The following is a 16062-nucleotide window of genomic DNA, read 5'->3' on the forward strand; positions in this document are numbered from 1 at the left end:
GTCCTAGCACAGCTGGGTGCAGGGAGTTGCCCAAGGCAGTGGGCAGGCTGTTGCTGGACCTAATTTCAAATGGGTTTGTCATTGCTGAGCTCTTCATTTCTATGACTTGTTTATGTTATGGCTGAAAAGTAAAAGTGCTTTGTGCCGTGTCAGCACTTGATCAGCTGAGTTTGAACACGGGTTGTGTGGTGTGTGAAGAGAAAGTTCCAACAAACCTGGAGCAAAGTGCAGAAGAGGGAGGGAGCTAGAAAGGTGGGTGGGATTCATTTCCTGGGCATAAATAAGGGTATTTTCACAGTTCCCAAATTATGATTTACAGGGATGTAAAAAGTAGGCATACATCTGAGGACAAACCATTAGATTTAGTGGTAGAACCCCCATTCACTCCACTGGGGCCAGATCTTTCTGAGACATGGGCTAATATGAGTCCATCTGGATGTGTGGTTTGCCATGTGAAAAGGCCTCCCAATGTTCATTGTCTCTCAAGGATCCAAATCCACTATATTCAGCTTATAAGTAAAAAAGATGGATTTTTTCCTCCTAACTCTAAACCCCAGTCTGGGCTCTGAGAATTAAGTAGGATTTTTTCCATTTTGTGCAGTGCCATTGGTTGCACGGGTCTCACTGATTCAAACTTAATAGACAGTTCTGTTGATGATGCACAAGAAATAATAGAATCCAACATACTCTCCTGCAGCTGTGTTGGCTCTGCAGTGCTGATGGGAGTAAAAAGCAGCAAAAACTTATTTTAGTCACTAAAGGCAAGCAGATCTGACTGAATACACACAGGAAGTAGATCTGTTGAGTAAGAAGGTGTCATTTTTATGTTGCTACCCTTCAGAGCAGAACCGTACTTTATGGAAGGGAAGTTGAAAGGTAAAGGGACAAATGCTAGTCTAACACTAGTGTAAATTGAGCGATCTCATTGGAGTTACTCCAGATCTACACTGTTGTAAATGAGAGAAGAATTTGACCTATAGTCTGTAATAGCTATTGATACCCCTAATGCAAGTTACTGGTTGGTTTTATTTTTATTTGTTTAGGTTTGTCTCTGTCCCAAATGTTCTGGTATCATCTAGATAAATGGTCGGAGAAGGATTCCCTCATTCTGTTGCATGTATGACCATATAACTGCCCTGAAAATTATTTTGGGACAGGAAACCGTCAGTGGGTTTCAACATTGCATCAGAACACGTTGATGCTTTTGCATGCTGTGATAACATTGCATCACGATGTCCATTTGTCCGGCAGGAGAGACTGAAATAGAAAGATGACAGCCCCATTAATTGTGGCAGCACTGGGAGAATTTGGAAGTGATCTTAGGCCAGGTCTGCACTATGGAATTTTGCCAGCACAGCTCCATTAATCAGTGGAGTGAAGAGGTATGATCCCCGATGGATATAGCTGTGCTGGCAAAAGCACCCTCTGTAGACACAGTTATATGGGAAGAACTGCTCTTGAGCCAGTATAGATCATTTCTCTTAGTGGGGGCCAGAATAAGCAATACTGTCAAAAGCTCAGTTTTACTGGTATAAGCTACGTCTGCATTAGAAGTGCTTTGCCAGTATAGTACACTGATATAGCTATACTCTTAAAGCGTTCCTAGTGTAGACATGGGTTAAGTCCTAGTGCTGCAGGATCTTCTGCAGTTTATTCATTATTCACAGGGGTTTTTTTTCCTGGGAGTAAGAAGGACTAATGGAAAAACATTTGCATATAAATAGCCAAACTGCCATGTAAGATGCTACCAGCAAAGAGCTTAACAGGGGATGTCTCTAACCATCTTTCTCTCTCTATCTCTCTGTTTCTCCTACAGGGCTTGTGAAGTTGGGGGTTCACTGTGTAACATGTCAAAAGGTCGCGATAAAAATTGTCAACAGAGAGAAGCTCAGCGAGTCGGTGCTAATGAAGGTAATTTTCTAATGGGAGATTTGAGGGGGGGGAAGCATAGTTCTTGGCTCTGTGGCTTCTGTTCCATGCAAAATTAATATCTTTAATTATGTTTAACAAACATCCCTGTCAGTTCTAGGAGTGTGCTGTGCATAATAATAATAATAATAATAATAATAATTCAGGGGTGGGGGCGGCTGGAATTAAAGAGAAGGAGTATGCATGTGCTTTAATTAAGAGCAAAATTAACGGCCAGCCTCAGTGCTGTCACTGCTGGGCTATGGCAGATGCATGTGTTGGGGTTCTAAGTTCCACCGGATGGTGTGTGATGCCTGTTACTCTTGGAGATTGGTGAGGACATCTATTCTGTTATGTGCGTGTTCTTGCTGCTGTTCTGTGGCATGGTTTCATTCTGCTCTTTGATCTAATGCACCAGCTCCTCGTCTGGTGTAAACTGGTATAGTTCCATTGATAACATTGGAGCCATGACATTTTAAACCATATAAGGATCTAGCCCAATGAGTTTAATTACCAGGAGAACCTGCTGTTTTGTTTGTCTGATTTGATGAACAGCAGGGTCAAATACAGCCCTGACATGAGGGGAATCAACAGAATTGCACGGTTTAAGACAGCAGTGAATTTGGCCAATGTATGGGCAGTTTGCAACCCATTGTTGACCACATATGGCACATTCCACATTAGTGGAAGACACAAGTCTTTTCACTATTGTCACTGTGAGGAGTTTCGTTGTGTGTGCGCTTATGTATAGTAGCTATTTTCCAGTACTAGTAGGTACAACAACCTCACTGGGAATGGAAGGAAAATTGGGGATTAAAAGAACACCCTGCTAATTTTAGGTCCAAACTTTAGATTTAATAGAAAAAGGGGGTCAGCATTACTTCATGTGAATGGAAATATTTTCAGCCTTTGTTTTTTGGAATTTCAGTGATATATTTTCCTCAACCACCTTCAGCATTGGAACTCAAATGGCCATGTGCTAGTCCACAAAATCCAGGAACTGAAATAGACTGGCAACAAAACTAGAACTTAAAGGGCAACTGCCCAGTCTAGTTTTGTTTTCTAAGGGGAGTAAAATGAAAAAGTAAACAAACTGCATACCTGGCAAACATTAAACTAGACTTTTAATACTTTGATTAATTAGTAACATAGGTAAGGAATTTATTTAACATGAGTTTTATGTTAACTGTGAGACCCTTTTAATGTGCAGTGTCTTGTATCAAAGATGTTATTTGTCTCATTGATATTTCATTGAGGGGGGGCAAAGCAGAACTTCTAGCATTGCAAAGTGATCCCTTTTCTTTGAGCTGATTCACTGTTATGTTACTCCAGTTATGTGTAAAACTGGAGTAATGCATTGGTGGCCCTTGTTACCAGGGATAAGTGCTGAAGAGTGTCACGTTCCCTGTGCAATTCTGCAAAATTCTTCTCTGCAGGACACCATGTATTGTGATTTCCTGCTGAACCTTTCACATCACTGCCCACAAAACTTCCTCTTACTAGGGCTCTCCACTGCATACTCAATAGGCTGCGATAGCATATGGAAGTGGAGTGGGTATCTCATTTATTACATAAATGTAGTGACCAAATGTCTTTTCAGGATTGCTCTATGTCTGACAGTCAGAGGCAAGGCTTTGGTTCTCTTAAATTAAGTTGGGGAGGACTATTAGCTATTTTAATCCTCAGTTCTTCAGGAGAAGAACTGAGGAGACATGAATTCAGTTACTCCCAATTCGTACTACAACATCACAATACAGCTGCTGCCAGCCAGCTGGCTGAGAGCCTACAGGGCAGAGTCAGCAGCTACAGGGAAGAAGCCCAAGGTGGGGTCAGATAGTGTGTGGCTATATGCTGCCAGTCCCACCCTGCAAATGCTCCCTCTGGCTTCTCAGTCCCAATGGCAGGCCGTAGCTCTCTCTGCCAATGGGCCACTCACCTCAGTCAATGGATCCAAATGTTGCACTCTCCACAGACACTCTCCCAAACCAGGGCCCAGATCCATGGAACCTGCCTTAGTCTACCTCTGAAATGGATTTGATAAACATTTCCACCTGCAGTATTGAGGACGCAGAACTGTGGCCATTTACCCTAGAGCATAAGGAAGAAGTCTGCCCTTCAGCATCTAAAATAAGCACCAGTGGCCCACACAGCATGCAGCTCTCTCCTGCAGAGGACTGCCATTGTTGTTTTGTCTGTATCTGCTTCTTAGAGCTTTTCTCTCTCCACTATTTTTTCAGCTAGCCCTTTTTTCTCTGTGTGTTTTGTACATTCAGGGAACTGGCCCTTCTCCCCACAGCTGCTCCTCATCTGAGCTTTGCAGAATTGAGAGGCATTTGGTAAAGTGCTTTCTAATCATAGCATAATACTATCAATATTTCTGGAGAGAATAATTCGGAATTGAAGCAGCTGGTCTCAATTAACAGAACTGCCGCTGTGGAGATGACACAAGAGCAGGCGTGGTGCAGCATGAAGCTGCAGTAAATGTATAATGTGAGCCCCATCAAAGGGACTGGATTGTAGGTAGACTGCTAAGCAGATGTGTGTGGGTTGTCTGTGGAGTAGGCACTTGGTGTTCTTATACTTTCATGTTGTGGATAAATCCGAGAGCCGTGCTTCTTGCATAGGTCCACCTCTGTCATGGTTGGAACATTGATTTTAGGTTGAAGCAACAACAATGTGTAATGTCTTAGACCCGTACAAAAGACAGAGGGCCTGATTTTGACTTCACTCTACTTTTGCACTGGTGTAACCAATTTGAGCTGGATCATCCATCTACATGTTTGGTAGCATCCATTGATTTGTGGACACAGTGGGCCAGATTCTTCTCTCACTTACCCTCGTGCAAATTAGATGTAACTCTGTTGAAGTCACTGGCGTTATGGCAGTTTTCTCCAGATGGGGACCTGGCTCATTAACTTCAATGGAGTTACTTCTTATTTGTCAGCAAGAGGAGAACTTGGCCCAGAGAGTCCAATGTCCATAAATCAGTAGCCACTACTGACAATACAAATTTGGAACCTGTGGATTTGATTTTCAATGCCAACAGGAGAATTGAGCCACACAACCCCCACTGAAATTAATGTGAGTTGTGTGACTAAACTGCCTAGTCAGTTTTGAACATCTTAGCTTGTGTGTTGCATGTTAAGTTTATATCCTCTAGAGCTGAGTTATTCTATGAGCTGCTCATTCATAGTCCTCCAAACATGGTAGGGAGATGGAGTTTGTGGCATCCTGTCGCTTTAAATCTACAAAAGACCTTGTGAACTCCATAGCTAGCATTCTGGATTCTACAGAACTCTTGTGTGGTGCTGCAGATTGGAAGTTCTGTACCAGCATCATTTGCACTTTAAAAAGGAGGATTTTAATGAATTAAAAATGAAAACGGTAGTACAGGATAGTAGCCCTTGTGTTATTTACTATAATATTAAATTCCATTTCATTTATGCTATCCTCGTATTTTCAGGTTTTGAATTTGCGGCAAACTTGTCTACTGTCAGTGCCTCACTGCATCATGTCAGTTGTCAGAGGTGATGCTGGAGCTTTCGGCAGATGGATTGGGAGCAGTTGTGGCTTTTGGCACCTACAGAGGTGTGGAAAGGATTTAGGGATTGTGAGATAGACAGAAAAGTAGGATATTTCTGCTAAAAATAATCAGCAGTGAGTTTCGTTGACAGTGGTGACAGGTTATTATTTTTTTGATTTCAGAGTTAATATCCCCTTTGAGATTAATGTGATCATGTCACCCCTCTCAGAGCTATTGTTTCAGCCTATCTGCAGATTCAGGCATGAGCTTATACTTTGTTCGTGCGTCCAAGATTTTCTACCTGACCATAAGAAACATAGTTATGTTTATTTAAATGGACGTTTAGATTCTGGAGCACAATTTCCCAGCAGGCGGTCGATTCTACAGCAAGTTCTGCAGCAGTGGACTCACAGAACACATGGGGCCCTGAATAACTGCGGCAAGGGGTGCTAGTAATATTATAAAGAATTGGCCTTGTAGCTGATTGGCTAAATTGCAGCTTTAAGTCACTGCCACAGGCTGGTGAATGCATCCTGTCAGCATGTTATCGTGAAGCTTGAGCTGAATCTTTACATATCCCTCCAGAGAAAGAGACATGTAACAGGAGTATAGGAAAGACTCACAGGACATGATTTCCACTTGTGTTACAGCCTCTTTTCACTACACTGGCAATCGAAGGGTAGTCTAAATGAGCTGGAAAGTGGGCATAATTTTCTGCTACAGTGATGTGAAGTGGTCTTAGTGCAATGGAGAATTCAGGATGTGGTATTTATCCATGAGTAATGAAACTTAAAAGCAAATCATGGTTCTTTGTTCAGTGATCATTATTTTGAATTGTAGCTCAAACCACCGTTATTAAACCTAGGGCACGGGTATTGGATTTCCACAGTTGGAGCGAGAGCTTACCAATGGTAGTATTACCCATTCCCACAAGGGGACTCTCAGAAGAACAGGAAGTAAGGTATGCATCCTGCTTCAGATAACTTCCCAAATTGTATAGGAAGGAGCCCTTCTGGTTTTAAGCAGTTAGTTGGGGCAGTATGTGGGTGTCACAGGGAACCCTCTCTCTGATATGGCTGAGGTGTATTTGGAAAGTTTCTGTAAGTCACCTGAAACACAGTCAGAATATGCACAGCTGCTTTTTGTTTGTTTGTTTCAATGTGTTTTTGGTGAGCCGTCACGTGAAATGTTTTTCCTGGAAAGGCTCTATTTGTGCCACCAAGAGGAAGGTAAGAGGTGAGTGGGAAAGAGACGGTGGCCTTTGATTAGTTGCCTAGACACACAGGGATCCTGAGAAAACCACAGGCAGGCACAGGCTTGACAACAGAGAATTGACCTCCACTTGCCTTTCTTTGTGTGCATGTGTCCTTTATTTATTTTACATCTTGCCTTGTGTGTTGGCTTTTAATGGAAGCTAGTATCTCAGGGGAGTGGACCCCCTTCATCATTTTCCCTGTAATGTCACACATCTAGGAACAAAGAATGTGGCCATGCTTATAGGATGGGGGGCTCTATCCTGGGAAGCAGTGACTCTCTGAAAAAGTCTTGGGGGGCCAAGGTGGATAATCAGCTGAACATGAGCTCTGAGTGTGATGCTGTGACTAAAAGGACTCCTGCAATCCCTGGATGTATAAACCAGGGAACTTCAAGTAGGAGTAGGGAGGTTATATTACCTCTGTATATGACACTGTTGCCACTATTACTGGCATACTATGTCCAGTTCTCGTGACCACAATTCAAGAAGGATTTTGAAAAACTGGAGAGGGTTTAGAGAAGAGCCACCACAGAAAAGCTGACCTCAGGAAGAGACTGAATAAATACATTGCCCTGGCAACATGCCCTAAAGGTCAGTCCTGTCAGTCCAAGGCAGGGAAGGGAATTCCAGAACCCATAGTCTTCTCTTGGAATGCCTAGCTTCCAAACATGTTAATCTCTGGACTATCAGCTTGACTGTACTAGCTGACCACCATGGCTAAGTTGGGGTCTGATCCAAAGCCCATTCAAGGCAATGGAAGTGTCCTGATTGACTTTGATGGGCTTTGGATCAGGCTGTGAGAATACAAAGAAGCATTTGGTCGCAAAGGTACACCGAAAGAGAACCTGTTTATGACTTTTCTAGGTTTTTTTTCTGTTCTGGCATTCAGTTTTGAAAGCCTGCTTTTGGTAAAATCCTCATAAATGACGAGGTGATAAGGGACATTTTGTGTGGGTTCAAGACAAGTGTGTCTCATCAACAGACCCAACCAAAACCTATAGCAGGAGTTCAAAAAAACTTCAGGGGGAAGCTAATCTCTTTCTCTCTCTGTTTTAGGGCATATCTATATAATCCTGTAGTCTGAACTGCGGCTCAGTGTAGACATGTCCTTAGAGCTAAACAATGCCATCAGGGCCAAATTCAACCCCAGTGTAAGAAGGTCAATATTCAGTGGAGTCACATCCTCTTACACCAGGGCTGAATTAGACCCAGGGGAGGGCAGGGGGAATTCAGATGGACTCTCCATTAGCATAAATTTGCTCCAGTTGCAGTCAGCTGGAGTTTTACCATTTGTAGCTGGGGGTGGGACTCTGAGGTGGCACCAAGCATTCTCTCAGGGGTTTGGCTGGCTGGTTCCTGCTCACCTGCTTTCGGTCTAACTGATCTCCACATGTGGAGTGGGGAAGGAATTTTCTCCTAGGTCACATTGGCAGTGACCTCACAGGTTTTTCATCTTCCTCTGAAGCGTGTGGGTTCAAGTCACTTGCCAGAGTATATCTCATTTAATCATTTCCCTGCCATTGCGTGGGCCTTAAGCACCGGTGCATCTCAATTCCTCCTATTCTCTGCCTATGGTACATAATACTCTAGTCACCTGTGGGCTGCAGTGCTTTGGTCTCATTTTGGTTGTTGGTTTAGTGTGCAGGTGCTGGGTTGTGTCGGTGGCCTGTGATACCCAGGAGGTCAGACTAGATGATCTGGTGGTCCCTTCCAGCCTTAAACTCGATGACTGTATGTCTGCCGTGGAAGCGAAGTTAGGCCACTTCTGAAAATCTCACCCAGTAGGTACAGATTACCAGAGAAATAGAAAATCAGTTTATTTTTCCAATGTACTGTGTTCAGATGAACCTAGGACACTGGGACACAAGAGACCTGGAACATTTGTGTGTTCAAAATAATAAGTATGAGAGAAAATAATATTTCCTTATATTAAAAAAAAAAAGCCTTAAGGAAAAAGAGGTTTTTTTAAAAAAAAACCCACCAAACCTGTCAGAGTTCCTGATTTAGAAAAACTGCACTGGCCGGCTTGTATTGCTTACTGTTCTCATGATTGACAGATTGATTTTAAGTTTAGGAGGGTTGGCTGTACAGTAAGCAGGTCTAGTGGTCAGGGCCTGCTACTCCAGTCTCTCTTTTAGATGAGTGTGTCCTGAGCCCCTTGAATGGAGTTTGTCTGCTTCCTTGTCAATAATCCCCTAGTCCTGCCCATCCCAGGAATCTGAGATGGGTAGGGGGACCTGGACCCTCCTGTGCCACTTGATGCCAGCCCAGGGCCCTGAAAGTGTGAAACTGTAGGAATGTCTATGTTCAGGCCACCTCCTGCTCATCTTAGAATCATAGAAGATTAGGGTTGGAAGAGACCTCAGGAGGTCATCTCGTCCAACCCCCTGCTCAAAACTGGACCAACACCAACTAAATCATCCCAGCCAGGGCTTTGTCAAGCTGGGCCTTAAAAACCTCTAAGGAGGGAGATTCCACCACCTCCCTAGGTAACCCATTCCAGTGCTTCACCACCCTCCTCGTGAAATAGTGTTTCCGAATATCCAAGCTAGACCTCCCCCACTGCAGCTTGAGACCACTGCTCCTTGTTCTGTCATCTACCACCACTGAGAACAGTCTAGATCCATCCTCTTTGGACCGCCCCTTCAGGTAGTTGAAGGCTGCTATCAAATCCCCCTTCATTCTTCTCTTCTGCAGACTAAACAAACCCAGTTCCCTCAGCCTCTCCTCGTAAGTCATGTGCCCCAGCCCCTTGATCATTTTTGTTGCCCTCCGCTGGACTCTCTCCAATTTGTCCACATCCTTTCTGTAGTGGGGGGCCCAAAACTGGACGCAATACTCCAGGTGTGGCCTCACCACTGCCGAATAGGGGGGAATAATCGTTTCCCTCGATCTGCTGGCAATGCTCCTACTAATGCAGCCCAATATGCTGTTAGCCTTCTTGGCAACAAGGGCACACTGCTGATCCATATCCAGCTTCTCATCCACTGTAATCCCCAGGTCCTTTTCTGCAGAACTGCTACTTAGCCAGTCGGTCCCCAGCCTGTAGCGGTGCATGAGAGACAGATTCCCTCATGCTACTAAAACATAAAAAGTTGGTTAATACATTATATATAAAACGGAATTCAGACACAAGTTTTACAACTGAAAGAATACAACAAATTTTGCTTAAACCATGTAAAATACTTTAACTCCTGTTATAATAGACGTCAAATCTTTCTATCCCTCGCTTAAATTTAAGTATTAAAACCTTATTTTTTTAAAAAAAAGAAAAACTTCTTTTACATTGCTAAACGCCATTTATGGCAAACTGCTGTCAGGTGTATATCACACGGAATGTCAAAACAAATTGCACCACCATTTTGCTTAAAAGGTGCAGATTTTTTTTCAGGATTATAAAAAGTAAGTTGCTTTAAAAAACCTGGATTTCTTTTTAAACCACTTAAACATCGTTTTTAGAACTTTGAAACCTATCGTTCAAGTTATTTATATGTCAGGATTATTATTGCTTTTTGAAAAACATTTAACAGAAACACTGCTCACAGCACTAGCTTTTTGATAGTTGGAGCCTCTGTTTAAAATGTATTTCTAAGTGAATGATAATAAGGTCAACTTAAACAGCAGGTGTAGCTAAACTTGCATTTTGTTTTCCCACAAATTACTGCAGTCTGGGGGGGTTTTGCCCACCTAATCCAGCCCACAACAGAGTACATTTTACCCGCTCCCGCTATTATGGCAGTGGGTCCTGTGGGACCCACAGGATCCCTATCCCGCTGCAGGGCTCTACCCCAGAGTCTCAGGGCTGATGGAAGTGATCCTCTGGTGCCCCTGACAGGTTCTCCCTATCTCTTGGCTGATGCCTAAAAAAAAGCGGTGGGGGGGACTCACAACCAGATCTCCTCACTAAGTGCTCCTTTTCCTACTGTTGCAGGGCAGTGTTCCTTCAGAAGCTGACTTCTCTCCTCCCGCTTGCCTGCGCTGCTGGGCTGGAGCTCTCTTTGCACAGCTCTTTTCCCCAGGAGCATGCTTCGCAGTGCCTGAGGCACAGAGCTTTCCCGGCCCAGTACTGCTCCTGCCCCAGCCTTTCCCCTGCTTCGGCCATGGTGTGGGGTTCGGAAACATTATCACAATAAGGTTGTCATGTTGCTGAAGAAAGAGAACCACCCAGAAGACCTTTATATCCTTGGAAAAATCCTGATTAAATAGGAAAATTAAATAAAATCCTCCCCCCAAAACACACGCAAACTCTCTCACATTCACATTTACAAAGGCAGTCTCTTTCGTGTTGTTGAGTGTGTGCGCACACTCTCAGATTTATATGAAGATCGCTTCCACGTTGCTGTATGCATGCACACATACCTGCACACAAACACACTCCAGCTCGCTTTAACACCGGTGGTGTCTTGCAGGTTGCTGAGTGCACTTGTGTGCGTACACACAATCCCACACAAACCCTCTTTTTGGTTTATCTTCAGTTTAGAGAATTACAACTGGTTTGTCTTCTTTTACCTCTGGAGACGAGCGGATTAGAAGCGTGTGCATGCCTGTGTGTGTGTTTGACAGTGCGTAGGTAGTGAATAAACTGTCGGAATGATTGGCACTCATCAAAGAGCTCGAGTTCACAAACACACATGCAGCCCCCCTCTGCGACCCTAGTTTGTATTTCAGTAACAACCCATTTAGAGCAGCACAACTTCATAAGTGATATTCTGTCTTCTAAGTTCAAAGAAACAAAAAGCACCTTGCTGTATGGAAAACATGGGGAAATAAAAGGGTTATTTTCCCTGGCTTCCTCCTGCCACAGGGAGTTTGGGACTAGGTATCTGTTACTGAATGTATAATGGAGAATGTTTTGTTTTAATCTGGAGCTGGCGAGTGGCACTGAAAGCTCACTCACTTGTCATCTGTTGGAGCAGTTAAAGAAGTTGGATAATTGTGTTTTCCTATGGAGAAGAATCACTCTCCTCCTCCTCTTTCCACCACACCCACAACTCAGCACAGTTTGAGTTATTCTTTAGGAGGGGAATTAAACAAGAATCAAGAGCACAGGCTGTACCTGTCAGAAGAACAAACCTGTCAACAATACATGGTGCCTTTCGCTCTCTAAATTTAGAGTGATCAATTGACGCATTTAGGCAAGTTATAGCAATAATTGGACCTATTTTTTCTCCTGCTTTTAGTTCCACAAATTGACATAACAGCAGTCTGGCTCAAACATCTATGGTACCAATTGCAAACACACACACAATTTACCGCCTTCAGGCATTACTCAGAGTCCTGCAATTATGTGTGCTACACGGCCCTGATCCACAACCTACTGAAGTCACCAGGAGCCTTTTTATTCATTTCAGTGTGCTTTGGATCAGGCCCATAATGACTGGGTAGACAAATAGAACCTCTCCATGTGGTTGAGTCTCAGAATTCAAGGTTCAGACAGTCTGTATACCTTTAGCTAAGCCCAGCTTTCTATTTTATATCATCTATGTCTTCACACACTCTAACACCCTGACCCGGTGAGAGCGCTGTAAAAGCCACTTTTTTACCCATTCCTTTTGACTGCCTCCATCATATTCCCACCAAATGTGTGGCCCAGGGAGTAAGAAACCAAAGCTAGGCTTCAGACTGGTTTCTCTAATCTCCAATCAGACTACTGAACAGGCCCAGGAATAAGCCTGCTCCATGCCTGCAGCTACTGCATAAAGGAGTGTACTATAAAGGACTGGATTCTGGTTGAGTCCTAGCAATGCACCATCTTTGCAGCATTGATCACCTGCACAGACACCCTGTGTGAATGTGACCCCTCTCTCCCTGATGGAAATGCTTTATAGATTGTATATATGAACGACTCCCTTACCACTGAGATTTAGAAGAAAGGTAGTGGCCATTCTGTAACAGCACCGGGTTTTTAAATTTTGAAATGGGAAGGTTCAGAGTATATTATCCACAGGGCTTAAATTCTCATTGAGTATTTCCTGGAGCCCCCTCTTGGGGGCTGCAGGGCTCGGGGCTTCAGCCGTTTGGAGGACATTGGTGCTCAGGGTTTCAGCCCCACAGGGGGTGTTGGGGCTCGGGGCTACAGCCCCACGAGGTGTGCCAGGGCTCAGGGCTTCTGCCCCACAAGTTTGAAAATATTTACCGGAGCTCCACTCCAGACAGCTCCTGCTTAATTTAAGCCCTGATTCTCCAGCTGGAACTACAGTGGGAAATTTTAGGGAGGCCAAATTCTTATGTAAAGCACCATGAGGTTGGTAATAACCACAAGGGGTCAGGACGTCAGTTTTGCATCTCTTCAGAAAGACAGACTAGTTTGTCACGTCCTTGCCTTGTTCCCAATTTTTCTTCCCAGAGTTAGTGAAAACAAAGTCCAGGATGGATTTCACATGCAGGTAGTAAGCTGAGCACCGTGCTGACCAAAGATTCTAAATGTTAGCCATGGTTGCACCACAACTCCTGTTTGGTATTCCTCTCTGTGTTGGGGCAGAGCGAGTATCCATTTTGGCTTGATGTAATTTGTGTATCAAAGGCAACTCTTCTCTGCTTTCAAGTCAGCCATGCCTCAAATCATAATGCTGGTATCTGTTCACAGCAAGTTTGTAAGAAGTTACAGGAGACTGGTGATGCCTCAGCATTGCAACAGAGCACACATGCTTCAGGAGCAGATTTCAAGAGGAAGCAAGGGCAATTCAGCATCAGCACAATAGGTTAATGCACATTTTTTCCGCCTCCACTTCAAAATCTTTTGCTGGTTTGTAAATGAAATTATTTTGGTGGTCTCAGTTTGTGGTGGTCCATATTGCACAGCCCAGAATCCTCACCGGCAGCCTTTGTTTGGGAGAGAACCAGGATGGGAATAGCAAGTGTTGCCTCTCAGATTAATAAAAAGAAAAGGAGTACTTGTGGCACCTTAGAGACTAACCAATTTATTTGAGCATAAGCTTTCGTGAGCTACAGCTCACTTCATCGGATGCATACTGTGGAAAGTATAGAAGATCTTTTTATACACACAAAGCATGAAAAAATGGGTGTTTACCACTACAAAAGGTTTTCTCTCCCCCCACCCCTTTGTAGTGGTAAACACCCATTTTTTCATGCTTTGTGTGTACAAAAAGATCTTCTATACTTTCCACAGTATGCATCCGATGAAGTGAGCTGTAGCTCACGAAAGCTCATGCTCAAATAAATTGGTTAGTCTCTAAGGTGCCACAAGTTACTCCTTTTCTTTTTGCGAATACCGACTAACACGGCTGTTACTCTGAAACGTCTCAGATTAATGGCGCATTGGTCTTTAAGTAGGATGGACTGAGCACAGACGCAGGCCCTGAGTTTTGAGTCCCAACACAAGCATCACAATGTTGGTCCAGGCCCCATTAAGAACTATAATACATTCCTGCTTATCTGAGACAAGCCGTTGAAGCGAAGACTTTACTTTAGTCTTGTCTACGCTGGAAATTACACAGTTTATTTAGTTCGGGTATAAGCCATACCACTAAAAGAACTCTTCTGCCAGCATGGGCTGACTCTTCACACTGCAACTGGCAAAGCTATGCCAGCAAAGCTTTTAAGCATAGACTAGACCTCCGTCTGTCTTTCCAGCACCTGGCCACAAAGAGCTGGCAAGAATTTGAGAAAAAGCTGGAAGGGCTCAATCCCGATCCAGTTAACAGTTAGGCCCAGAACCATCCGATGGAGCCGGATGCAGCATAGTTATCGCTTGCTTTGCCACGATTAGAGCGTGCTCATCTGTCTCTCTAATGGCAGATTTTTAGGCATTTGAGTACTTCCTCTTTGCTTCTGGGAACCACCAGATGCTAGGTCTGATCATGTCCCCCTGCCTCCTGGCATATTGGAGAAGCTAAATCCACTGTGGATACAATATTGATATGTTGGTCTGTGCATGAAGCATGCTCACGTGGCAGTGATCTCTGTCCATAGGCATTCTTCATGCAGATACTAGTGTCTTCAGCTACACTGCACACACTGCATTGCAGTGGGGACTAGAACTCATAACCTTCAGTTGCAAAAACACTGGCCGCACCCTCCTCCACTAAAGGAAAATATTTTTTACTTATCAGGACTAATGGGCTCACTTATTCTCTTTTTAGGCAAGCTACTAGATAGTGACATAACTATAGTCATATGTGGGCTGATTCTACCCTTAGAAGGCAGTGGTATACATAATAAACCTGCCTGGTATATTAAGACACCTTGCATTCCTGACCTGTTTTCTGTTTAATACTTGATGGTAACCTGTGCCTCTGCATTGACTCTGCAGTGGCTCCATGCTGAGGGGTAACGGTAGCATCAGCATACATCAATGAAACAGTCATGTTGGGTGGTATTCACCCTAAGTTCACACAGACCACTGGGAAGGTGGAAAGGAGTTTAATCTTAAAGTTTTCCACTTGTGCCAGTATCTCACTGTGTGATGTTTGTTCCATAGCCTCTCCAAGGGGTTCCCATGTGTTACCACAGACAGAGATGGAGATTTTCAAAAGTGACTCAAGATCTGTGAAAAGAAAAGGAGTACTTGTGGCACCTTAGAGACTAACCAATTTATTTGAGCATGAGCTTTCGTGAGCTACAGCTCACTTCATCCGATGAAGTGAACTGTAGCTCACGAAAGCTCATGCTCAAATAAATTGGTTAGTCTCTAAGGTGCCACAAGTACTCCTTTTCTTTTTGCAAATACAGACTAACACGGCTGTCTGTCTGAAACCTGTCAAGATCTGTGGATGCACAACCTGAGACACCTTAAAGGGGACTGCTTTTTCAGAGGGCAGGTGCTTCAAATTTTCTGAAAAATTAGACCCTTTTAAAGTGTTTTAAGTTGGGCACCCTAAATCACTGGTCACTTTTGAAAATTTAGGCCAAATATGCCAGGCTACATCAAGGTCACGCAGTGGTTTCATACTGAAATGCCTGTGGATGTTTTCACCTTTCTGGAAAGTCCGGGCACCTCTAAAATGGGAAAGTCTTATCAGAAAGACATGGGATAGGTCTCCTCCTTCTATTTCTAACAGGTGCCACTTGCAGGCGCTTCTTTTAAAACACCTGGCGCGCTAAAGATATGCTTCCCACATAACTCCAATTCTGTGCATTCAGCTAAAAAGCCAGCATGTCAATCCTGAATTTTTCCTGACTTCAGCTTTCCCACTGCTTCAACAGGCAGAAACATGCCCAGAACTGTCATCTGCTGGTTCCCCGCAGAGAAGAGGACAGGCCCAAATGCCAAAAAAAGAGAACAGTAGGCTTCAGCAGTGGCAAAATTAATCAACAGGACAACGGTGCCGAGTTTCATCTGATGCCTGTGGGCCAGGAAAGCTTCTGGCTGTTAACTATATCTGGGGTGGTTGCATTTTAACTTTTCGCCCCAGTT

General features: G+C 43.8%; 1 protein-coding gene across 8 annotated transcripts in view; it reads left to right on the plus strand.

Annotated features, from left to right (window-relative positions):
* Positions 1 to 16062, plus strand: part of BRSK2 (BR serine/threonine kinase 2) — a 427939-nt gene that overhangs the window by 215190 nt on the left and 196687 nt on the right. For all 8 annotated transcript variants that reach the window (XM_074954821.1, XM_074954822.1, XM_074954823.1 and 5 more), the window contains one exon: positions 1817 to 1911. In XM_074954821.1, the coding sequence (XP_074810922.1) occupies positions 1817 to 1911 (95 nt within the window). The remainder of the gene's footprint in view (positions 1 to 1816; positions 1912 to 16062) is intronic.

This window comes from Natator depressus, chromosome 6 (assembly GCF_965152275.1).
Source record: "Natator depressus isolate rNatDep1 chromosome 6, rNatDep2.hap1, whole genome shotgun sequence".
NCBI classification, from domain to species: domain Eukaryota; kingdom Metazoa; phylum Chordata; order Testudines; family Cheloniidae; genus Natator; species Natator depressus.